This window comes from the organism of the source record quoted next, unplaced genomic scaffold (genome assembly GCF_019419815.1).
Source record: "Pyrus x bretschneideri cultivar Hongxiangsu unplaced genomic scaffold, Pyrus_bretschneideri_v1 Contig16, whole genome shotgun sequence".
In the NCBI taxonomy this organism is placed as follows: domain Eukaryota; kingdom Viridiplantae; phylum Streptophyta; class Magnoliopsida; order Rosales; family Rosaceae; genus Pyrus; species Pyrus x bretschneideri.
Genome location: NW_025999457.1, coordinates 3,588,966 through 3,614,432, shown reverse-complemented (window position 1 = coordinate 3,614,432; position 25,467 = coordinate 3,588,966). Strand labels below are relative to the sequence as shown.

The 25,467-nt window shown below is 36.0% G+C and overlaps 3 protein-coding genes across 6 annotated transcripts; 2 read left to right on the top strand and 1 right to left on the bottom strand.

Annotated features, from left to right (window-relative positions):
• The first annotated feature begins 118 nt into the window (after positions 1–118).
• LOC125475746 (co-chaperone protein p23-1-like) lies at positions 119–3,036 on the top strand. Of its 2 annotated transcripts, none has more exons than XM_048580986.1 (6): positions 119–270; positions 1,546–1,732; positions 1,829–2,006; positions 2,105–2,262; positions 2,398–2,452; positions 2,583–3,036. In XM_048580986.1, exons 1-6 carry the CDS (start codon positions 266–268, stop codon positions 2,696–2,698), a joined length of 699 nt encoding a protein of 232 aa, XP_048436943.1. In that variant the 5' UTR covers positions 119–265; the 3' UTR covers positions 2,699–3,036. The 2 variants fall into 2 exon arrangements, with proteins under 2 accessions (XP_048436943.1, XP_048436942.1); XM_048580985.1 differs by having other exon boundaries at positions 120–270; positions 2,580–3,036.
• Positions 3,037–11,049: 8,013 nt separating this feature from the next.
• LOC103940003 (MADS-box protein EJ2-like) lies at positions 11,050–19,728 on the top strand. 2 transcript variants are annotated; one of them, XM_048580982.1, is made up of 7 exons: positions 11,077–11,519; positions 17,635–17,716; positions 17,901–17,965; positions 18,034–18,133; positions 18,750–18,791; positions 19,262–19,303; positions 19,423–19,728. In XM_048580982.1, exons 1-7 carry the CDS (start codon positions 11,335–11,337, stop codon positions 19,510–19,512), a joined length of 606 nt encoding a protein of 201 aa, XP_048436939.1. In that variant the 5' UTR covers positions 11,077–11,334; the 3' UTR covers positions 19,513–19,728. The 2 variants fall into 2 exon arrangements, with proteins under 2 accessions (XP_048436940.1, XP_048436939.1); XM_048580983.1 differs by lacking the exons at positions 19,262–19,303; positions 19,423–19,728 and adding an exon at positions 19,054–19,100 and having other exon boundaries at positions 11,050–11,519.
• Positions 19,729–20,693: 965 nt separating this feature from the next.
• On the bottom strand, positions 20,694–23,664 carry LOC103939997 (probable F-actin-capping protein subunit beta). Of its 2 annotated transcripts, none has more exons than XM_048580979.1 (8): positions 23,445–23,664; positions 23,212–23,282; positions 22,798–22,911; positions 22,482–22,564; positions 22,313–22,395; positions 22,067–22,186; positions 21,265–21,360; positions 20,694–21,036 (listed from the first exon to the last, which is right to left on the bottom strand). In XM_048580979.1, exons 1-8 carry the CDS (start codon positions 23,571–23,573, stop codon positions 20,956–20,958), a joined length of 777 nt encoding a protein of 258 aa, XP_048436936.1. In that variant the 5' UTR covers positions 23,574–23,664; the 3' UTR covers positions 20,694–20,955. The 2 variants fall into 2 exon arrangements, with proteins under 2 accessions (XP_048436936.1, XP_009348354.2); XM_009350079.3 differs by having other exon boundaries at positions 22,313–22,386.
• Positions 23,665–25,467: the final 1,803 nt, after the last annotated feature.

Genomic DNA, 25,467 nt, shown 5'->3' with positions numbered 1-25,467 from the left:
TTTTAGAGAATTTTAACAAAACATTCACAATAATATTCACTTTTAACGAAAAATCACATTTATACATTTTCTTAATACTATTCATTATTTTTAAACTTTTTATTAATTTTCGTTAAACTTTTACCGTCCAGAAATCTATAAATAACACTAAAACTCCTTTTCCATTCCTCGATAAACCACTCCGTCCTCTCTCTCTCTCTCTCTCTCTCTCTCTCTCTCAGTGCGAAGTAAACGCTGTTTCTGAGCAAAGGATCGATACGCCGATATGAGGTGTTGCTCTTAGATCCTGTTTTCTTTTTATTTACATTTACTTTCGATATTTTTCTTTTCTTCTTTTGGGGTTGCATAAGAAGCATAGGGTTTGAGTTAGGTTTTCCAATTTTTCGTCTTTACCTTTTCAGTTATTTTCTGTTTGGTTGCTGAGAAAGTGATGGAAATTGAGTTATCTGTGAATATGGAAAATTGAATCTGTGTAGACGCTTTGGTTTGTGTGTTGGGTTCAGTAGAGGTTTAGGGTTTTAATTCTGAATGATTTGTTTTTCGTTTCATGGAAATTACCTGTTATTTGATTTAACTAAGTAATTGAATGGAAATATGTTGTCTTTTTTCCTTTTCGTTTTCTCTGCAACCAAACAGGGGCTATGAGTTTTATTTTTCAAAGGATTTACTGAGATTTTGTTTCAATTAATACACCTAATTAGGAAGGGAATTGCTGAATTAGATTTCTCACTCTTTTTTGTATGTTGTAGAAAGCTAGTTAATTTGTGCAATTGTTGTGCCGGTCTTTCTTTTTCGGCTTTATTTTATCTATTCCCATTTTTACTAAACTCTTGTTTCCATTTCCTTTTTCTGTTTATCACACTTAAAATGCCTTATTTGTGCAAGCTGCAACTACGTGCTTGAACGCGTTTTCTTATTGACGGGATGCGAATAAAGCTAGATAGATGTGCAGGAACGGTTGATTAGTGTAGGATTTTAACAACTAATTGCTAGCAGCTACAAGCTTTGGTTTGATGAATGCTAGTCTGATTTGTCATACAGTACTTGCATGCCAGTTTCATAGTCTTTGTTCCCTGCTGTACACCTGCTGTACAGTTTCATTTATGTTGCTTCATAACTTTCTTGGTCCTGGGATATATGCAGATTGAGTACAACGAATGTCCAGTGTTCTCTAACTGTTCGGGTATTTGGCATATGTTGTGTAGTTCAAGAAATTTAACATTTAGCAATTGGCGGGTAAGATGGAACTTTTGGGTCTACTATCCTTGTAGCAGCCTGCCTAACATTTGTAGGCACTCTACGATCCAATTTAATGAAAATTTCAAAGATTGGACGGTACTGATTGCAGAAGTGAAAAAAGCAAAAAAAAAAAAAACTATGATATTAGAAAGTTGAAAGTAAGTGTGTTAGAAGAAGTTGCTAGCATTATGGATAATATTTTAAGTTTATATTTCTAAAAGCTTTTTGTTCTGGAGTATATGATTTACCTCAATTGTTTTGTACTTTAATCTTTACGAATTTTTCATTTAAACATTTACATTTCAGCCGACATCCTAATGTGAAATGGGCCCAGAGGTCTGATATTGTCTACATAACTATTGACTTGCCGGATGCCCAAGATGTAAAGCTTAAACTGGAGCCTGAAGGAAAGTTTTTGTTCTCTGCTACTGTTGGACCAGAGAAGACACCTTATGAAGTTGACCTTGATCTCTATGACAAGATTGATGTAAATGTAATTTTCTCGTCATAACCATCATGGATTTATTTCATTTTACTAGGATATCATACGGTAATCAATTATGGGACTAACATATTGTTTTACTTGTAGGAGACCAAGTCTAGTGTTGGCTTGAGAAATATCTGTTACCTAGTGAAAAAAGCTGAGGAAAAATGGTGGAGCAGGTTGATAAAACAGCAGGGAAAAGCTCCTATTTTTCTGAAAGTGGATTGGGATAAATGGGTTGATGAAGATGAGGAGCCTGAAGAAGTGAAAGGTGACGAAGGCGGTGAGTGTTTCTTGTCCTTTCTAAATCTCTTTCTGTATTGTCATAGTTTCCTTGAGGAATTCTGATTGTATGCTTTTGGCTTTAATTCTGGTTTCCAGGTCCAGGTGGGTTTGGAAATAATATGGACTTTGGTGGACTCGGAAACAATATGGACTTTGGAGGACTCGGAAACAATATGGACTTTGGAGGACTCGGAAACAATATGAACCTCGGGGGACTTGGAAACAATATGAACTTTGGGGACTTTGATATGTCTGTAAGTAGTTATACTATCGCCTTACTGTTGAATTGTTTATACTAGTATAAGTAGCTATACCATCACCTGACTATAGGATTGTTTATATTAAATTATTTATTACGTTAAACAATTTCTTGCGTTCTGTTATTTCAGAAGTTGAACATGGGTGGCGGTGGCTCGAGTGCTGACGCTCTTGGCAAGTTTGATGGTGAGTTTCACAATCTATATAGTCCATTCTAGCTGCATGATCTTTTGTTTGTTGGAAGTGGACTAGTTACTGCAGATTAGCGTACAATTTATCACTGACAATTAAATTAACCGTCTTGTGCTACCAGCAGAGAATGATGATAGTGACACAGAGGACGAAACTGCTGACCAACCACCATCCGCTGCTGGAGAATCTGATGCCAAACCTCCTGCGAGTGCTGAGCATGACGCAAAGGCTTCTGTCTGACGATGCAAAAGATTCAGAAAGTATGCGGGTGCGGGTCTTACCGCAAAAGTTGAAGTTTTCAAAGCCTTGTTTACAGCGTCTTCAAAGCCAACGCTACTCCCTGTTTCGACATGCACTTGAATATGTTTTTATTTCCCGACACAGCTTTGTGATTGCTTTGCTTCGCCTTCACAAAAGGGGTTCCTTTACGTTTTGTTTATGGTTTTATCACGAGGGGTAGCCAGCCTGACTGTTCGTGAGACGACTACCGTTGGCAACGGAAGCTTTATTATCTTCCCACTTACTGTGATTCGCGGATATTGGAATTTACCATGTATTAGATATCGGCTTGTTCATTACCGGTGAAGATGTTGATGTATGGTTTTTAGTCATTGTATAGTGTGCATCTCAGTCATATTCATCACCATCTCCAACGAAAAGGCTAAACATAGCCCCTCAATAATTTAGTGATCACACTAGAAAAGTTAGGGTTTCTGAGGAATTATTTTTCGGTTAATGTCTGTCTTGATTTTTTTGCCTGTCAGGAGGTTGATTTAGTTTTATTCCAAAAGGAGATTCAAATTCCTTTCAATTGCTCCTGTTCTACAAGAAGAGAGACGGGAAAAAGAAATCTTGCTACTTTAAACTTGTTGAGCTTGTTAATTAGTGGCATCATGTCTAATTGTTCATACTGCAATGAGTTTGATCTGATGATGAATAGCTAATCAGATCGTCATGAGAATTGAGACTTTTTTAGCGCTATGTGCCATGGTGGTTTACTTGGAAGCGTTGTCAACCCACCTGCGGTCCTTGTCATGGAAGTCCTCGTGTATAGGGAAGATAAAGAGTCCTTCTGTGACTTCAATCATTGATTGACATGTGTTAAGTTTATATGACAACAAAGTTAAGAAGAGTGAAGTTTATTAACATGTGACAATCAATAATAGTGTCCACAGAGACTACAATATCTTACGTCTTGTTTAATGCATCACTTTGTGTCTCAAGCAATGCACATGCCAACCTTGAATGTGACTTTACGAGTGCGGCTCTTACTATCAGCTCAAGCACACAAGCATCCCCTGCTTTCGGACGATTTTCGCGCACAAATGCTTTCCGACCATCATAGACTCTTGCATTCAAAGACATTGCTTAACAAACGGTACAGATAGTCTCTGCAAACATCACAAACAAAATATAAAAACAAACCAAAAAGGGGGTTGTTATGTAGTTCTGTTGCTCCTTAAACTGTTTCATTCCTAATTCATATTCCAATATGAACTGGGATTGTACAAACCGCGAGGAAGTTTGCCAAGTGAATTGCTATGTATGATGGTTGCATTTTGACCATGAGAAACGGATTACTAGACTTGAAACTCATAGCTTAAGAACCATGGATACTTAAGCTCGCAGTTTCTCCCCCATCCCTAGACGTACCTCCAACGCTTGCTTCTTGTTTTTGGCCGTGGCAAATCCAAGATTTTGACAGAAACATATCTCCAAGTTCTTTGTTCTTCGGCAGATAGAATAAATTGGGTTCTCCAGCCGGAAAACAAAAAACCATCCACTACACAATAACCAACTTTTACAAAGAGTAGTCAAAACCCACAGAAGACAAGTAACCAAAGCCATACGAAGGAAAACACCCTTGACCTTTTGTGTACGTCATGAACAGACCAAATTTACCACAAAACTGATCAGCCTCTCTGCAGTTTAACTGGATACAATCCTAGCCATTGCTTGCTCTTCAATTAATGGCTTAAAAAGTGTCACGGTGTTCACTGTACGTAAAAGATGCGTGTCTCCCGATCCTGCTCAATGAACTTTAAAATCCAATGATGAAAGTAGAAAGCCGTTGTAAGCCCTACGCTTCAGTCACAACTGCACAATGGTTCTAGTCCCTCTGGGACAGCAGATAAGTGGTAAATCCATTGCTTTCGAAGGCATGGCCTAAGTTTAAGTCTGATCGGGTGAATTTCGCAGCTTGCTCTCCATTTCTTCGATCATTGTTCCCATGTTACAAAGATAGCCTTAGAAAGAAAAGGAAATGAAGAGATGGGGGCGACGAACGGGGAGAAACTTTCTCTCTGAACTGACGTCTTTCTACCTCTCAAAAACAATGTTTCAACAAGTAAATATTGTTCAGTTTGTCTGAACCATACGGACACACATGTACCGGGAACCCTACATTGGTTTTATGTGCGGCGGTTTGTTGGTTTTTCGGTGTTACTGATTTTTAAGGGTTTTAGGAGGAATCTAAGTTTAATTTCCAGTGCCCTTTGTTGCTCTTACCTAATGTTCTTGCTTTTGAACATTTAAAGTGTCATCTTCTTTAGCGCTACTTCTGTTACTCCAATTCTCTTGAATTTCTAAGGTCTTGTTTTGCTCACACCAATAATGTTAGTGAAGTTAGATATGGAAGATGCAGAACCAAGGTACAACCAACTAGTGCAAAACAATGAAATATGAACAAAACCCATCAAAATCATGAGTTGCAATTGTGCAGTCAAGTTTGAAACAACAAAACCCATAAAATAGTATCATCAATATTAGATAATTGGTGGTGCTATCCACTCTAGTTTACACACACATCTCATGTTTTAATTTCTAAGCTCAGGAATTCTCTTTCTTAATGTAACTCATTCGATCCTACGTTAAAAATTAGAGTGAGCTAAAGTTAAAAATAGGTGTGTGAATAGCATTAGGGGTGGTATTAGTACAATTACCGTACCAAAACCCATCTACCAATTACCATACCAAACTTTTGGTATGACAAAATCTATTATCATTATCGTGCCAAACTTTCGGTATACCGAATTTCAGCATGCCAAATAGTTCGGTTGACATGGTATGGTAATGGTAATTACCACTTTGTTTTGGGCCAAAATTTGATTTTTTTTTCCAACCCAATTCAGGGCCCGAACGTGTTTTGGCCACTCCCTTTGGGTTTTTAAAACTTTTTTATTTAATTATGAGAATTTTATAGAGATTCATTTAAGAAACAAGAAGTAAATAGACGGAAGAATTGTTGAAAGAACCCAATATCCCTAAAAAAAATAGTACAAAGATTCCTAAATTCCATATCTACATTCTTTAAAATTGTACAAAAATTAACTTAATAGACAAAGTCAGAGAGAAAGACATCCCAATTTGATGAAAGAGAAGATGAGATGGACTCCGGAGAGAGAGTCATCAGAATTGGAGCAACAGAGCTGAAGTCGGTGGCTAGATGAGTGAAAAGATGAAGAGTCGCAGCACAAGAAGGCTTAAGTTTTTTTATTGGGAAAATAGAGGTTAGACGGTGAGTTGATTGGATAAATGATTAGGAAAAAAAATAAATAAAGTGCATATATAATGATAATAATACCTAAATATATATAAATGAATAAATAAATAATATAATATTAATAGTAGTGGTACGGTACAGTATACTGCTGGTAATGGTTTTGAATACCATTACCGTATCAAAAATATATGGTACGGTACAAATACCGTATCATTATCAATGGTACAAATTTTTTGGCATAACTTTAGTATGGTACGGTTGGTAATTCAGTTGGTATAGTAATTTGGCAAAAAATTCCACCCCTAAATAGCATTGTTCTGTGTAATTTCCGAAAATTAAGAGAGAGATCCGTGTGTCTATTGCCTCCAAAGTCCAAACGGTCATGTATTAAACACACACAAAGAGGTAACCTCAACGTTAGCATCTACATGAGCTCATTTTGGTGGATCTGTTTTTAGAAGGGAAAAATTCTATATGATGTTTCAAAGTATATGATATTTAAACTTTTTAATCGTTGATTTTAATTTTTAATATTTAACTATTAAAAATTTAGAAGTGTTCAATACTCAAAACATCATAAAAACCCTCAAGTAAAATTCTCTATATTTGTATTTTATGCGAATAAGTAACGTGGTAGGATGGCTTTCCGCACAGAAGAACATTTTCACAAATAACTTACGAATTATTAACAATTGTACAAAATTGGGACTTAGGCCTTCAAAAAATTTCATAAATCGTAAGTAGAAATATCCTACAACTTCTTAAGAGATTAAGAACTCGTTTGTAAGTGTTTTTAAAACGAGTGTAAATATTTTTGATAAAGGTGATTTTGAGTACAAAAGCACTAAGTGTCACATTCCGGTCCGGGGCGGATCACTTCCTGGGCCCGCTTCACCACCGTAGCACGATATTGTCCGTTTTGGGCTTACCATTCCCTCATGGTTTTGTTTTTGGGAACTCACGAGTGAGCTCCCAAAAGGCCTCGTGTTAGGTAGGGATGAGAATATACATATAAGGATCAATCCCCTAAGCGATGTAGGATGTCACAATCCACCCTCCTTAGGGGCCTGACGTCATTGTTGGCACACACGCGACCAGGGTTAGGCTCTGATACCAATTGTCAATCCCAGCCCGGGGCAGATCACTTCCCGAGTCCGCTCCACCACCGTAGCACGATATCGCCCGCTTTGGGCTTACCATTCCCTCACGGTTTTGTTTTTGGGAACTCACAAGCAACTTCCTAGTGGGTCACCCATCCTGGAAGTGCTCTAGCCCACTTCTTGCTTAACTTCGGAGTTCTTAAGCCAGTGAGCTCCCAAAATGCCTCGTGCTAGATAGGGATGAGAATATACATATAAGGATCACTCCCCTGGGCGATGTGGGATGTCACACTAAGACCATCTTCAATGATGACTTATAACCTAAAATTTCCTTCCCCCCCCCCCAAAAAAAATCCACTCCAACCCATGATCCAAAATTAACCTAAAACCTAAAACTCATTTGAGGGTTAAATACCAGCCCAGTTTTAAGCCACAAACCAAAATGGGCCTCATCAACTAAGATTGAAATTGGGGCTGTGAAGCCCAGTTCCCTTTCCCGACTTGCCCACGCGCTGCATGCGTGAGGCATCTCCAGCCAACCAACAGCCCCACGTGGAGGTGTTCCCTCAACAGTCAATGCAAAAAGCAGCCCAACGGCTACTTTTTATAATCCAACGGTGACGTTTAAATGGGCCGTTGGTTAATCCAACGGTCCAGGTTCAAATTTTTTTTTTTTAGTTTTATATTTATGTATTTATTGAATCTAACGGCTTAGATCAAATATAATTAAATATAACGGTAAAAAAAGATCTAACGGTCCAAATTTAAATCCAACGGCTAGAATAATTTTAAAAAATTATTTAACTTAAAATTCAACCAAAAACTCTATAAATACCTATGTATTTGTTCAAACATCCACACAAAACTCACTTTTCTCCTACAATTCTTCCAATTTTTCTTTATACCATTTATTCTCATTTCTAGAATTTTGAAGATGGCAAAAGAGCATGTTAGAGGTCGTAATTGGAACTTTGACGAAGATATTGCTTTATGTTTGGCATGGATTTCGATTAGCGAAGATGGTGCCGTCGGCACCAATCAAAATAGAAAGGTTTTATGGGGTAAAATCGTTGATAAGTTCCGTGAAAACTCCAACGCCGGTCGAAGGGAAGTTGGTGGTGTTTATGATCGGTGGAAGATTATCAACAAAGCGTGCACTTTGTGGAAAGGAAGCTTGGAGAGAGCCATGGTTGACATGCCTAGTAGAAGGAGCGCCTCAAAAATTGTGAGTTTATTTGTTGATATTTTAGTTGTCATGTACGTAATAGCATTTTGCAACTAATTGTTTTTATGTATTTGTTGCATAGGGTGACAAAGCAATGGCAATTTACAAGATAAGAACTACACCAAAAAATCAAGCTTTTAAGTTGCATCATGCTTGGAACATCCTCAAGGATTGTCTGAGGTGGGGAACCGATGCGAACCAACAATGTGGAAGATTATTTCATAATGAAGCCCTACCCCTAAATGATGTCAATGAAGGTGTGAATTTTGTTGACAATGAAGATGTCAAACAAATGACCCCAACTTCTTCTTTTGCAAGGCCCCCGGGTAGAGATAAGTAAAAGGAAGCAAAGAGAAAAGGGAAGTCCCAAGATCCGACACGTGCACAATTTGCTAGCAAAATGGCAATAATGAACGAAAACCAGTGTCGTCGGCAAGAAGAATCGGCCCAAATGCTTTTGGCCATGAAGGAAGAAGGGGATAGGGAGCAAGCAAGGTACGAAACTAATTTGATAATGGAGGACCTCGACAAATACACTCCAGAGAGGAAGAGATACTTACGTGGTAAGCAAAAGGAAATTTTACGAAGGAATGCCACAAGGAGTATATTTCAAGATGATGATTCATCATAAGACTATCACCCAAGTCCATCACCAAGTCAAGATGGTGGATATCATTATTAAGTTTATGTAGTCTATGAGTTTTCGATTGTATTAAGTTTATATGGTTTATTAATTGTCTTTTTTATTTTTTAAGTTTATGTGGTTTATTAAATGTCGTTGGTATTAAGTTTATGTGGTTTATCTTGATTTTCATGTATTGATTTAGTGATTTTTCAAAATTTATCGGAATTTAAATATTTTTAGGTTAAAATGTTCATAAAATTAATTTAGGATAGTCTACATAATTTTTTTTTTTAAAGTTAATTTAAAAAAAATAGCCTTAATTCATTATTTGATAATCTGGGGCTAAAATTTTAGACCAGAAGAGTTGAAGTAGAAAAGTTGTTTCAGGACTAAAACCTAAATTTTCTGGGCTAAATATTTTTAGGTTTTAGGTTACCATTAGAGATAGTCTAAGACCTACTCCAACCCCCTAAAGTAAAACTCCAATTTTAGGTTCTAAACTTACCCCAAGTTGCTCTAACGCTTAGAGAAAATATGAGTTTTAACCCAAAAATCATTTCTGGAGCAAATTTAGCCTAGGATTCCCTTGAGTTAGTGGAGCTGGGCCACCATATACGTGTAATTTTTTTAGTTTTATATTTATAAATTTATTGAATATAACGGATAAGATTTAATATGATCAAATCTAACGGTAAAACAAAAGATCTAATGATCTAAATTTAACTCTAACGGCCAAACTAATTAAAAAAATATATTTTATATATTTCATATTCTTTCATAGTGTTCCATGATTTTCATAGTGCCAGTTTAGATATTTTTGAATATTTATCGGAATTTAAATATTTTTAGGTTTAAATGTTCATAAAATTAAATTAGGATAGTCCACATAATTTTTTTATAAGTTACTTTAAGAAAAAATTATTCTAAATTCATTATTTAATACTCTCGGGCTAAAAATTTAACCCATAAATGTTGAAGGAGAAAAACTGTTTTTGTGTTGAAACCTAAATTTTTTAGGTTAAAAATTTTAGGTTTTGGCCCAAAGATTGGAGATGGTGTAAGTGTTTTTGTTTGGAAGAAGCACTATATCTAGTGCTTATTGCAGGAAACACTATATATGTACTTTTTGCAGAAACATGTGTTTCTTAGAATAAACACTTAAAATATTTTTCGGAATCTATTGAAATTTTTACTAAGAATTCATTTTAAAAATATTTTCATTAAAAATATTTTTAATCATTTTTAAAATACATCAAAGCGATCTAAGAATTTTTAATCCTAGGAATTCAAGTGGGGTGGTTCCCAACTTTGGATAAATTTTTAGTTGAGACGGAAATACGGATAGTACACCACGTGTTTTTATGAAATTAGTGAAATTTTTTAATTTTTAAATTATTAACCTTTTAATACATATAATCCAATATTTATATAAAAACATATGATGTATCATTTCGTGTGACGGTCACGTTAAAAATCCCTTCCAACTCTGCCAATATGGATGGTTCAGGAAGGCAGACGTGCTCTGCGAGGAGCCGCACACCCAATGTCAATCCTAAAAGAGGATAGGTTTTCCATAAAATAATGATGTGGACATGGTTGATGCGACAAAAGCAAAAGTGGCCTACTGATTACCCTAAACGTTCAGACAGGATAAACTCTTCTGGATGTGTGGTCCCCAATATTACCAAATTAGGGCAGAGCGTTAAGTACTATTTATAGAAAATAAAAAAATTTCTATAAATAAATTTTAGTTACCTAATTTTGGAATCAAAGTGAAAATATAGGAAACAAAATTTGAACTTATTTAACATTGATAAGTAAATGATTAACATTACATCACCATCTCTTGGGCGTTGTGAGCAAAAACATATCTACTAAGACCAAAATAGAGGGCTTACATTTTAATAGAATAATCTTATTTTGTTTTAAAAATGGCTGAAAAATATGGAAAAGGATCCGAAAAGGGGATGGTAAGAATTCCGTGATTATAACTATTCATCGTACAATCATTTTATTTAAAATTTAAAATTAAATATAAATAATACCTAACAAAAACTGATCACACGATGTATAATAAACTATTACGACCGAGCATCCTTAGGATCCCCCGAAAATGGATCCCGCCTTTTCCGAAAATTATGTCTTGTTGACATGTGCACCAAAAGTAAAACGATTCTCTTTGGTTCTGATACATTTCCTATTTTGTCCTATAAGCAAAATTAGTAATATCCATAAATAAAAAAAAGTAAATACCTTAAATGGTAGTGGGGTGGGAGGAGTCGCCGACGACTGAGAAACCCCTCATTTGGTTGTCTTTCGAATTCGCTGCTGCTGCTTCTAGGTTAGGGTTTTACAGTCGCTCCCGGAAACTAGAGTGAGAGAGAGAGAGAGAGAGAGAAATTGAGATCAAGCAAGAGCAAGTAAATGGGGCGAGGGAAGGTAGAGCTGAAGCTAATCGACAACAAGCTCAGGCGGCAAGTGACGTTTTCCAAGCGGAGAAGCGGGCTGATCAAGAAGGCACGTGAGCTGTCCGTGCTCTGCGGGGTGGAGGTCGGCCTCGTCATCTTCTCCGCCAAAGGGAGGCTTTACGAGTTCTGTAGCGGCGAGAGGTACGCCCCCCTGTAATTTCTTCTTCCTTTAGCTACGTTTTAGCTTAATAGGAACCGGGATCTCGACCCAAAAAAAAAAAAAAAAAAAAAGGCTTAATAGGAACCGGGGCTGGGTACAGTTAAGTGTGGTTGGGGTAAAATCGGAACTGAATTTATTGTGGTGCGGTTTGATTTGAGGGTGGAAACCGTAGTAAAATCGAACCATTCGGTTTTAGTTCAGTTCGATTTCAAATTATTTTGATTTCGATTTGAGTCTAACAAGTAGGCCCGTTAAAAATTTGCGCTTACCTTACAAGTTTTTTTCGGTTTGGGATTCTGGACTTTTATTTTATTTTATTTTTAAGTAATTATTATTAGTATTTTAAAATTTTTATTTTATACTCGTATTTTTTTTAATAATAAAAAATTTAAAATGCTAAATAAGATTTTTAGAATGTTAATAACAATTCCATACTTTTATAATTGTTTCCCGTTTGTTTTGGTTCCAAACAGGAGAAAGAACAGTTTAAGCGGTAAGTAAAATCATAATTGATAACCATCGTACTAAAATCTAAGGAAATTCTTTTTGAGTTTGTTTCAAAATAAAATAGAAAACAAATCGCAACAACGAATAACTGCTACACTAAAATTTAAGTATCCAAATTTAAATCTATGTATGACCTTCACCAAATAACCAATTATATGCCAACATTTAATTTGCTAACTAAATTAAATATTTTGTATATATTGTTGTCCGGTTTAGGATCCGTTTCAAATATTAAGAAGAGAAATTAAACTGTTATTTAATTTGCGCTTCGTTTCATATTAAAACCGTTAAAATTGAAAAGACTGAATCATTCGGTGCGATCGAAGTTGATTTATGTTTAATTTCGATTTTATGTCCCAAGTGCCGGCCATAGGAACTAGACAGCTGGCTCCCGAAGTATCGTTTCTTCCTTCTTTTTGTTTGTTTGTCTTTGCAATGCTAGGCTGCTAGCTGGCTACCATCTTGTAATTAAAAGTCGGAAAATGATTCGTGTTGGATTATTTTTCTGGGATATTTTTGAGATATCGTGATTGTAACCGTTTATCATATATCTTACGATCATAAATTATTTTAAAATTTAAAATTAAATATAAATAGAAAGTGACTGCATAATATACGATGAATGATTATGATCACAAATTTTTTCTAAGATCTTCTAGAAAAAGATCCGATGCTTTTCCTTAAAAGTTCCATTTATTTTATTTTATTTATTTTTAGTTGATGTATGTGCTATCTTTTCACATCTTTTGTATAATTTTAAGGGGTTTATAGATCGAGGTCTAAAATTACAGGCTACTTTTGAAGTGATAATTTTTATGCTTCTTTCGCCTTTTGAGGTAAAAAAAATAATATTTATATATTTGAATTACTTTACATAATTTTGAACTTTAATTATTTAAACACATTGAAACTTACTATTAATTAGGAAATTATTTATTTCTAAAAATTAAAATAAAATAGTTAAAAGAAAACTCGTATGTGGTTATACCTCAGGTTGAAAACAATGAAAACATAAATGAAATCTCCAATTTAGCGTTAAAAGACAACACGTATAAATACGTTTAGCGCTCGATATTCTTTGTCCTTTGCTTACAAAGAGGAGGGTTTCGAATGTTGAGTTTCCAGCCTTCTCCTACCCATTACGCTTCCAACGCTCGACATTGGACCAAATTTCCCATTGACTTATTATTATTACACAATGCAAGAGATTAATTGGAGTGACTACTTCCATCATCCACCGTTACCGACGAATGAACACCTTTAGACAACCTTTAGCATCAATCTCTTCAAAGGGCATGGGGAGGACCCGAGTTGCTGTATTTGAATACTATATACATATTTATATATTATTCCTTTTCTTCGTCAATATTGTTAGTATTTGATGGGAAAAAAGTGGATGCTGTTTTCCCTAACTTAGGAGAATATGTAAGTATAGATGCCTCCAATAAGATAAAAACGCCTCCCTTCTCTCTCCCCTGCCGTTTTGCTCCATCACTCACTGATGGTAGGCTGGTAGCTTACCCTATCTCTCCAAGGATGATAGCTCGCCTCAATCCTCGAATTTCGGTGGTAGTGGGCCTGAGCTCGGTCTCATATTGGGTGCATTGTCCCTATTCTTTTGGTTTTCCGCTCACCTCTTCGAGATATTTAGCTTGTTGCACCCGATTTAAGTTAGCCCTAAAATTATCTATAATCCCTAACCGTAACAACTACTTAGATACCCTTCCTCTGTGCATCACACAAATGCTCTCCTATACCCTCCCACTCCGCAGCCCACAAATCCTGCATTTGTTTGTTGGATAACCTGCTTTCGATTGAGAAGCCTCTTCTAGCCATTGTGTTTGCTACCCACCTCAAGAGCGAGTCGTAGCTCACTTAGATGAATGTGTGCAAAACCGCTGTGCAGCTAATTTGGGTATCCGCACCGCCTCCTTCAACGGTTCTGATGGTGTTTTGTCTTCTTGTTTGGTTGGCATTACCAGTTTTCCCTTGCTGGTGCTGGCTGCTTTGCTGAGTATTTTAGAGGCAAATTTGTGTATTCTTTGTGCATCTTTGTTGTTGTGAAATTGGGGATTAGATATGTTCTTCAATTAGGACTTATTTGCATATGTGGTTTGTCTTTTGGCCCTTATGTTTTGTTGGTGCTGACCGCATATCAACTGATCTGAACGGAGGATTGGTGAGGTATATGGTGGTTGTGGCAAAAGACGACTTGCGTCAACATAGTCTAATTGGGCATCATGTGCCTTGAGCTTCTTGGTCCACTTGGCCTACTAGCAGCTTTTCTTTAAGTTTATCTCATCTCATGTAACATTTTCTTCTATTAATGAAGTTTATGTTTCATAAAAAAAATCCAACTTATGTTCGATATATATTTACTTGACGTGAAATGTATTATTGCCAAACCATTTGGCAACATAAGATACCAAACATTGAATTGATCAAGTTCTGACCTGAATAACATGTGATTCATATGCACAGTTTGATTGTCGGGTTCAGTAGGAAAATAGAACATTGCACCTCAACTTGAGAAACAATCACATACCTCATCTTATCATCCACTAGCTTATGTTTGAAGTTTATGTTCGATATATATTTACTTGACTTGAAATCAATATAATCACCATTTGATCTGATAGAGTTGTGTGTGACGGTTGCTATTGTTGTCGAGATTTTGGTACGCACTCATGTATATCAATAGTTGCACGCATTGTATTGCGAGTGAGTTTGTGAGTGAATTTGTAACACCACGTTAACTTGTCAAGCAGTGTTTCCATCACATGAAAGAATTTCTTAAAGAATTCAGTGAAAAATAGTATAGCACGATATGTTGAGATGATAAGGAAAAGTTTCCATGCATAAGGAGTGATATGGTCATAGTTAGAGTAATATTGGTTAAATTTCCATGCATGTCTGAGATGAAGTTTTGTTTGGCGAAGCACTATATATATAGTAGACTATATATTGGATCATCAGAGTCCCAAAGTATTTGCATGATTATTTGGTGATTTTTGCGTCTAAGAACTAATTAATTAGCTTGCTCGGGTTTTTTAACCATCTTCAACTTATAAAAAAAAAAAAATAAATAAAAAAAAAGGAACAAAAAATATCAGTAGTTCCCTGTAGTCAGTATATTTATATTTGTATCATCACTCCATGGGAAGGACCATGTTAATTACAAGAATTTAACACCCTGAACTCTTACTGCAGAAAGAAGAAAGGTGTAGTCTGCTCCATAAAGGGCGAAGGTACATAAGTTTATAAAGTTCAATAAAATCTAATGTGGTATTATATATACTTAAATATAGGAAAGAAAGGACCAATATCAAAATATTCGTAATAATATACCTAATATACCTAAAGGAAGGACCAAGGTCAAAATCTATGGCATCGCTGATGATGTTTTATAGCAATGTCCAAAAGTAATCATGCATATGTACTTTGGTGTGAATTCTCCTTCATCCTAACAATTAACAATTTAACAACTAACATTATCATTTGCTAAAAAAAAAAATATATCGCATCATTGTTAAAAAAAAACCACCTCTATAAGAAAATTATGTTGTTATAATTCCTTTTGAAATTTTGTTCATTTATTCCATATGATCTGACTATAAATGTGAAATTAACTAGTATTGATATGAGAGAACGTTACGATATATGCTTCATAAAATACAATAAATATGTAGATAAGTTCTGCATGCATGTAAATAAAATATGCGTATGATAATCCACTGACATACTTACAGTCCTAGGTTAACCTCCTAGTTTGCCATCTGGCTTCGAGTTAAACAAAATCGGGAGAAGTCCAACCCCTTCGAAGCCCTTACAAAGTTTATTAAATTTCTGATGCGAGACATACAATGCTTCACACCTTCAACGATAATCAATTGCATATCACGTCGTGCACATCCTTTTGTCTACTATGTATGTTACATTATTGTTGTCCCGACTTAGGGTCATTTTAAAATGCTTCTCTGGAAAGTACTTTTGCTTATAAACATTTTGATTAGCAACAATCAAAATGTCTATAAATTCAATTGTTTCTTGATAAAGCACTTGGAACTCTTTAAGAAGCACTTGCTAGGTATTTTTCATGAATGCACTTAGAAATGCTTTCACAATTTTGAAGGATTTTAATTTTTTACGTCAAACATTTTCAACACTGGTTAGTTTTTTGAAAGAGGTTTTCGCTATTCCTAAAACTCTTCCAAACATGCATTTTAACTGCGATATGAAGTTTTAACTTTGATGTTTATATCTAGTAGTGGTGCAGTATATAAGGATAAGGCCCAACTATTTGATCCATCAGTTCTCTCTTGTGTCAAGTTTTCATCGATCCTTGAGCGTCCATCTTGAAGTGTTGTCAAAATAGGAATAGGATCCTATTCGGATCCTCTTTGTAAGGATCCTAGGAATCACTTCATCGTACTCGTTCATCTGTCATCATGCAATCAGAAATTATTTTAAATTTTTTTATTTAAAATTGAAATAAATAAAAAAAAATTCAAAAGGATTTTTGACCGAAAATTGGCAGCATAATATATGATGAACAGACACGATGAAGTAATCCCCGAGATCCTAGGATCCGGAAAGAATCCTCATCCGTTGAAATAATCATGGCATGCATCTTACATTGAGAGTAAAATATTAAATGTCACTCGTTTAACCTTCTAGGGGGATTTATACCTAAAAGGTTTATTTTTCTATTCTTCTATTGGTTTGGCTTTCCTATAAGTTCATAACTTGGGGTGAAAGGGTTATATATCTTAGTAGTTTAAATCTATGGGTGCATTTTTGCTCATCACCTTATTTATCACTGTTAGATAAGTTTAAATTTAAAATTTGTGTCTATCCACTGCACAGATTTCAAAATGTAAACATATTGAACAATGATAAATAAGTCGATAAGCATCACAATCACTTGAGGATGGTGAGCAAAAACATTCTCAAAATCCAGAGAGAGAGAAAGCTAGCTGCCCCCAGGAGGACAACTTTAAGCCTACAAAAAAAAAAAAAAAAAAAAAAAAGAGAAATAAATAAAAAGGTGTATGAAAAACAAAATTCCATTCTTTCGAGGACAAACTACATGTAGTCCATGTAGTTTGCACAAAATTCTACTTCTATCCCTGCAGTTTCAATTTTATTCAGTTTTTGGTCCCTATTGTTTTCTATTCTGTTTCAGTTCAAGGATATGTATTAACTTTAGCTCTGATACCATGTTAGATTACGAATGTTCAAAGAAAAATCAATTGGAAATACGTGGAAACGCCAAGTTCTTTTAAGTCCTTATCGAAAAATCAATTGGTACTTGAGTATGCTATCATGAAGTCCAATTATCACACAATACGTTCTTCACGTGTTAGATAGACTCTTAATCTCCACACAAGAGGAGCCGCTTTGATTTTAATAGAAAGAGGAACCTTTGCCCTAGTTTTTAAAATTGTCTAAGCCCCTACCTCCTATTTCCAGTTTAATCTAATTTTCTAGATGAATTATATTCGTACAAATGGCATCTTTTCTACTGTAAGTATATCATGGATGGTTTATTTCTTTCATACAATTAATGCACATAATTATCTACTTCAGTTTGGGAAAGCTTCTGGAGCGTTACCAGATGCATAGTGAAGAGGAAATTGGTGCTTCCAAGAATGTTGGTGGTACTGACAAGGTTAGCATCAAAGACAATTGCCAGGCACCATCTGGGTTACCCCCAGAAGATTGGATTTATAACTTCAATTTACTGTATTTGTTAGGACTTCATGTTTTGTATCAGTGTCGAAATAATTACAAACACCAGTAGCAATACTTGCAGCCTATCGTCTCTTCTCACATTCTGCTAATCTCGGGTGCAGAAGCATAATGCGGAATGTAGTGATCTCCGCGCAGGCGCTAACCTCTCTCTGAAAATGAGTCAAAGGTAAGTATCATGTACAGAAGCTTCGTTACATTCACCCACATGACCGGGATCTGATTATGTGTTTGCAGTGGTATGGAGGCACAAGACCTTGATAATCTAGATGTTCCAGAGCTCACCCAGCTTGAGAAGGAATTGGATGCACTTTTAAGACAAACAAGATCAAGAAAGGTTGTTTCTTTATGCGCAGACCATTATTAATTAGTTCATATTCTGGTTTCACTTAGACTGGTTTCAATGGATCTTTCAATTAAGTGAAGTACCTATTTTCGGAATATAAACCTGCATATATAGTTTCTCTTTCTAGCAGTGATTGCGTCGAAGATCAATAATGTTTGAAACGTCTGTTCTCTTTTGTTATGTTTTTGTCCTTGAGTTTTGGAAGTTGGCAAGTTCTGTTGTTTCCATGATATCAAGGTATTTTCTTCATGTTTTGAGTGAAGTTTAAGCTACAAAATATATGATTCGTCTATGAAACTGCAATTTCATGTGTAACAACATCGACAAGTGTTTTACGACACAAGTTTACTGATATTTGATCATTTCAGTAATTCCAGAGATTAACATATATGTGCACTAATATAAATTCGATGGTGTTCCTGTGTCACAAATAACTAGGAATATGAAGAAAGAAAAAATGGGTTCGAGTCACTCAACTATCATTGAAATAACCACACAGTAGTAACAGATGCATGAAGCGTTTATATAGTTTGTGTAGTGTATTGGAAGTACAGTAAGTCTAATAGATTGGTGGTAAAAACTCACTTGAGTACTACTGATAATGCAGACGCAGCTGATGATGGAAACCCGTACAGCTCTTATCGAGACGGTATACATTCTTTCTCTGTTAATGGAAGGGGTTCTAATTCTATTCTATTGTCAATTGCATTCTGTTTGAGGGCATATCCACGTTACACATATGCGGATCAGTGGTCATGTGTACTGTGAGATGCCCTCCCTCGAACTCACGGTTCTTGCAGGGACTTGCATTTTTGTTCTTTCATTATTTTTGTGGTTTGGGAGAAGGGGAGGGGAAAGTGTAGATTAAAATCGACTATAGTGTTTCACTAATATTTTTCTTATATACTCAGTTGTCTGATCACTTGATCACTTGATCACTGTAAGTTGTCTGATCACTTGATCACTGTATTTCTGCTGGTGCCATATATATCTACATGTTCTATGTTACAGAATTTTAATTTGATGCGGTTGATAAGTTGGTTTAAATATTTGTGGAGTGATTTGGACACAGTTTTGATTTGAATTTGGTGTATTATGCATGGCTCTAATTCTGAACAGGAAAAACGGCTGAAAGAAGAGAAGCGTCTCATAGAAAATGAGGTATATACGTATATAATTATGTATTTGTTGAGTTATTGGAGAAATGAAGGTTGAAATGGTGATAGAAAAGCAGGTGAAAAACAAGTACTCACAGTCACTTGATGGCTTTAATTTATCAGATTGCAGCACTGAAGCTGAAGGAGCAAGCAGAGCAAGCACTGACCTGCCGACTAGGAACCGGATCAGCAGAGCACTTCCTCCGCAAATAACACCAACAACAACAGCTGCAGCAGCGACTATGTTCCGGCCACCAAACTTCATTTAATTGTTTTTCAAAAAGTAAAAAATGACGAGACACAGTACAAACCAACTCAGTTCAAGCCCAGGATGTGAGACAAATAGTCCATGCAGGGCAGGGTGATCATTAAAACAACAAATAATTATTGTCCTTAATTAAAACACAACCAAAAACTGATTCACAGAGATTTCAAACAGTAGTACTTGCAACAAAAAAAAAGAGATATACTTCCCCGTTAGGAAACATTTACAGATTGCCATCACATGAATGAATTACTCATCCGGATATATTTCAAGATTCCAGAAATTGACCATTCTTAGAAAGAGAAGAAAAGGAAGAGATGGGGGCAACGATGGAGGGAAACATCGTTGTTTTGGGCCATGCCAAAAGATTTCACTACAAGAGCAGCGAGAGGGTTCCTGGATTATGTATGAGGGTTCCTGGATTATGTATGAATGCAGCCTCAAAGACTATCCATATCTGCTGTTGGCAATGATGGTGATGAGCTGCCAACTCCGAAAGAGCGATAGGACCACAGAAAAGAGGAAGAGAAAGTTTAAGGCTACTGTCGTTGCTTCTGCTGGCGGCGACTGTGATGATACTGCAGCGCAATCAAGAGCTAAAAAGAAGATTCCAAGAAAAACTGATGATAAATTGGTGGCTGCTGATTCGATTTCTACTCCCGCTTCCATGTCACTTCATGATGTTAATGATGATCCGTACAGTTTCATTAATAGGATCAATATTCAGCATCATTCATCGTTCTTCCACTTTTTCCATCTGCGAAAGACTTTACGAACGAGCCATTAATCCTCAGATTCCATTACAAATTAACAAAACTAACAACAATCGATAACGAGAGGTTTAATCTGTTAAGATCCTAAATTATTTCCAACCAAACTTCTTTCCCGGCAAGAGGCGCCAATTTGCATTGCCATAGCCGGAGACGGTGCCTCAAGCTCTCCAGCCGTGCTTGTGGAAATGTTAATATGACGTTGGTCGCTGTATGGTTACAGTAGCAATCTTGTTGATTGATTTAGCTAGGGTTTGTTTTTTTGGCTTGGCCTATTGTACATGGTTTCGGGTTAATGGGCTAATATGATTTTGCTTAATATCAAATAACTTGGCACATAAGGTTAATGGCTAATGTGATTTTACTAACTCGAGAACACAATTGATAATGAGTACGAAAATACAAAATCCACGAGGCGTTTTCGATTCACAAACCAGCCATCTTCTCTACTGCGCAATGGCACAAGGCCACCAAGTGGTACAATTCAAAACAAAAGAACATTTCAAAAACTAGATAATGACATAAAGTACAGCAGAATCCTAATCGTTTAAGTTTGACAACCAACACCTGGTGAGTGACTGGTATTCTCCCTTGTTGATAGGCCATAGAATATATGCCTCATCAGCTGTCAGGCAGTCTCATCACTACTTCAGATGGTGGTCGTAAAGTGCAAACCATCTCTTTCGTCTTCCCAAAATAAACCTGCAATAAGCAGATCAATGACAATTTAAATTCCAAAGATAAATATACGAAGCCCTTTGTAAACCTTACTGTTTGGTTCGAGTGCCAGTGAGACATCTAGTACGTGGTAACCCAATGCTTTCAGCGGTCATGGATGGCTCTTAGTTCCATAACTTGACAAAACATTGTGTAGTCGGAACTGTAGAGCAGGATGTAGAAACGTAAGTGTGCATGTAAGGAAGCACATACCTGATCGAGTGAATTTCTCAGCTTGCTCTCCATTTCTTCGATCATTCTTCCCATGTTACAAATATGGCCTTCTTGAATTGAGAGGTGCATATTCATCTACAAAGCCAAAAAGAATGAGTACTTTATCCATCCCAGTATATCATACAAGTAGTACATGCAGGGCATCACAGCAAAACAGATTTTGAGTGATCATTCAAACAGCTAATTTTGCGCCCAATTAATTTAAACCATATCAGCTCCAACAATATAACACAATCAATCAAAAATTGATTCACAGAGATTTCACAGCACTTTCATTGGCGTACATCAAGTTCTCTAATAACTATCAAAAGGGAGAAGAGTAGTTAACTATTACTTTCAATAGCTACTAAGTGTTTTCCTTTTTCGGTCAGCACTAAATAAATTAGGGTATTTACAACAAAAACAAGAGCAAAAGTTCCCCGGTAAAAATTCCTTCTCTTAGAAACACGCTTATCACTAAAATGTTGAAGCCCCAAGAGCCAATTAGATGCTAGAGCCTAGACCATGCCAGTCCATCTCAAAGCATTTATAGATTACAATCACATGGATGAATTACTCAACCAGATATATATGGTGCTCACAATTTGAAATTTCCAGAAAATGCAAAAATAAAATTGAATACATTTACAAAAGAAGCGAAGAGGAAGAGATGCGGGTGACAAGGGGGAAAAACATCTCTCTCTGAACTGACTTCTTTGTACCTCTCAAAAAAATGTTCCCACAAGCAAAAATTGTACAGAAGGTCAAATTCCTCAATTGAAAAAGAATAAAGTATGATTACCTGTCGTCTAATTGATCCAGACAAACAGAATGTGCCTGATGACTCATTATCTGTAGTCAAAGACAGCATGACAGTGCTGGTTAAACGGTATTGGGCTGTCCCTTCCTCCTCCGGACCCACCTATGTAAAAAAAAAAAGTTCCGGAATGACAATTGGTGGAAGTGTGAAAGGGGGGAGAGTGTTAGGACTACATGAACACCTTCACCAGAGACCTACATTGTTCCTACCATGACAAATAGAGTTTACCTCAATCACATGTATAGCATCCCATGCCCCCTCCTGCAGATAACCCCTCCGGCCTTGCCCTGTCTTGGAGCCATCTGAATGCCCTCAAAAAATAAAAAACAGCAAATATACATATAACAGAACATAAATTGAATTTTGCATCTCCTAGAAGAAAGTTCAGGCAGTATACCTTTCTTGATTAAAAAGCAGCCGACAAAGCCTTCGTTATCATCCTCCCACATATAAACTGAAGAAATGCCACCTTCATAGTACCTACCAAATTACCGGTTAATCAAAGCTGTATCAAATCTTCAGAAGGAAACAAAGAACTGAACCACTATGCTAAAACAAATTGCATGAGGATACTTACAACACATTCTTGCCTTTTTCCTTTTTTTTTTTAAAATTAACTAATGGAAAAAAAATCATTTTGGAAGTGTTTTATACTGTTCAACCAAAACCAATGCAAAGAATAACAGAAGAACGAGGTAAGTAAAGGACCTCACTGGTCACGATATACGGCAAAGATGTCGTTTGCTTCAACTTCAAGTTTCCTCAACTCTAAAGATGGGAGGCTGCCGTCTTCTAGCAGCGGATGATATTTGTTTGACCAAGGTGATCTACATGGAAATATAGTAGTACAAAATTATCAATATCGACAATAGATATTCACAGAACACAAAAGATTATACGAAAAAAGAAACTGCTGGAGTAATCACACCAATTAAATCTGCATATGAACCAAAACAATAAATTAAATTAAATTAAATTAATCAAAATATACCAAACATCCAGATTCATAAATCAAGGCCAGATCTGCTACCTCTAAAATGTCCTTAAAAAATGTAGCAATTAGTGTGTAAAATATCAGAAAACTAACACCAACCCATCAAATTTGACAAAAGATTTGAGGGTTTTACCTGTAAGAGTCTGCATCTCTGTTATATTCACACAAAATGAACTCCTTCCCGTATACCATATCGCACAAAACCTGATTTTTGGGAAATCAGAGCAACGCAGTGACTTTAAAATTTGAATTTCAAAAGAACGTTTTGTTTATTTTTTGGGACTAAAATGAAACCCTATGAGAAAGAAAATGGAAAGTGAAAATAGGATTGGATTGGATTTTCTCGGGAAACAAACAGGGGAGAACCTGGAGAGGCTGATCGACTTGAGAGAGGAGATCGGAGGAGTGCTGGGGGAGAAGGGAGAGAAGGGCGGAGAGAGCCGTCTCAGTGTGCTTGGGAGGCATCCGACGCATCAGTCCCATCGCTGCTTCCATTTTCCCCTTGTTTTCTTTTTCTTTTGTTTTTCTGGTTCGAAATTCGGATTTTGATTTCCTTCGTTTCACGAGTCTCTAATTATTTTTCTGGTTGTTTGGTTGTTCGGGTATTATAAACTCCGAGAAGCAAAAAGAAAAGAGGCGCCTTGTTTTGTTTGACCCGAGTTTCCCTCGCGGGAACTCCCCACTCACGCACACACTTATTTGTGACTATATTATTATTTATTGATTTTAATTTTCTTATTGACAATTCGAATTTAAGCTGTCTTTCTTACATTATATTATTAGGCTAAATTTTTGTATTTGAAACTAATAAGTATTAAGTAATTTAGTTATACTCATCATTTTTTAAACAAAAAATATAAATTTGTTCAGACGTGTTTTTTAAATAAATGGAAGTGTTTTAGGTTTTAAAAACACTTAAAAGTGCATTTTAAAAGAAACACCAGTTATGTATTTTTATGCAAAAAAACACTTCAAGTGATTTTCTAAAATTCACTTGCAATTTTTTACGATTTGGTTCCAAAAATCACTTTCATATCAAAGAGACCGTTACATTCATATACTTGGATCCAAAACTAGTGACCGGTTGCGTTGATTTGTTTTAATATTTATGACATTCCTCTTTACTTATAAATGAGAAATCTCATATTCGATGCCTAGTAAGTGGTTGACTTGTTATGTGGTATGGTTTAATTTCACCTATGCCCACACACAAAATGTGTGAATTTTTTTACTTTGGTTATTAATGTGAATCTTTGGAAGTAACGGATCGAAAATCCGTGATGCAGATCTTCCGAAATGAATTACGTAGGGATGTGTTTTATGTAAATTATGTATTCTATCGGTAAGAACTCTGAGACGTGATTTGATCATTGTTCTATGCGACATTGGTTCATGATGTCTCGATATGCGTGCTAGGGAGTCGTAGCGTGGACCTCAAGTGAGTGAGTATTTTCCTTTCTATCGTGTGTGCGTGTGTGTCTATATATATATATATATATATGATTGATAATTCCACAAACATTTATAAATTGATTATTACTTATGATTACTGTGAATGCTTTGAAGTACTAATGTGAACTACGAATGGCTTGATCCCTGTTTAGGGTATGTAGGCAGTCTAACAAGACGTTAGATGTAGCCATACAAGAAGTGAGATTAAATAATTGAGACAATAGCCTTATTTAGGGAATTGGGTAATGTGAGGGACATTGGTGGAAAATGTGAGATTTAACCTTATGATTTGGTGGTTAAATGTTGGTCATAAATCAATGTGTGAAGAATCAAGAATTTGAAGGAAACGTAAGTAAAGATAGTTAATTAAACTAGTGTCTAGTTGGACTTATCACTGATAATTATTTCTCGAAAATAAATAGTTCGGGAGTAGGGCGTTACGGCTTATGCATTTTTATGCCATATTATATATATATATATATATATGTATGTATGTATATAATTGAAAATGCGATGTCATGGTTGAGTATTAGATCGCATCACGGTATATCCATATGTATATTACCTGCACATAATTATTGTGAGCACTTTGAAGTGCAAAGGTAAACGCAGGACACCCAGGTAAGTTCAGGTGAGTTTATGGTATTAGTTGAAATGATTGAGTTATGGCATGACTACATGTATGTTTTAGGCAACTCCGACCTTGTCGTACATGTTGCGATTGTAGGCAACTCCGACACTGTCGTACAGGTTGCCCATGAGTTGTATATGTTACAATAGATACAGTTATAGCCTGGTGTTAATGCTCCCGCCCGTGGCCAGGGCACAGTTCTTCACGTGATGTTCACCTCCCACACCTTACGCTCACCTTGGATCCAAGGTTGGTACACAATCCTGTCATACAGACCACTATAGGTGGTTCCGACTTGTAGGTGAT

Coding starts and splice junctions, on each gene's coding strand:
- LOC103939997 (XM_048580979.1), bottom strand. CDS start 23,573: ATGGAAGCAGCGATGGGACTGATGCGTCGGATGCCTCCCAAGCACACT. Junction 22,912..23,211: donor AGAGATGCAGACTCTTACAG/GTAAAACCCTCA, acceptor ATTTCCATGTAG/ATCACCTTGGTCAAACAAAT. Junction 22,396..22,481: donor CTGCTTTTTAATCAAGAAAG/GTATACTGCCTG, acceptor TTATTTTTTGAG/GGCATTCAGATGGCTCCAAG.
- LOC125475746 (XM_048580985.1), top strand. Junction 2,007..2,104: donor AGTGAAAGGTGACGAAGGCG/GTGAGTGTTTCT, acceptor TCTGGTTTCCAG/GTCCAGGTGGGTTTGGAAAT. Junction 2,453..2,579: donor CGCTCTTGGCAAGTTTGATG/GTGAGTTTCACA, acceptor TTGTGCTACCAG/CAGAGAATGATGATAGTGAC.
- LOC103940003 (XM_048580982.1), top strand. CDS start 11,335: ATGGGGCGAGGGAAGGTAGAGCTGAAGCTAATCGACAACAAGCTCAGG. Junction 18,792..19,261: donor GTACAGCTCTTATCGAGACG/GTATACATTCTT, acceptor AATTCTGAACAG/GAAAAACGGCTGAAAGAAGA. Junction 19,304..19,422: donor AGCGTCTCATAGAAAATGAG/GTATATACGTAT, acceptor TTAATTTATCAG/ATTGCAGCACTGAAGCTGAA.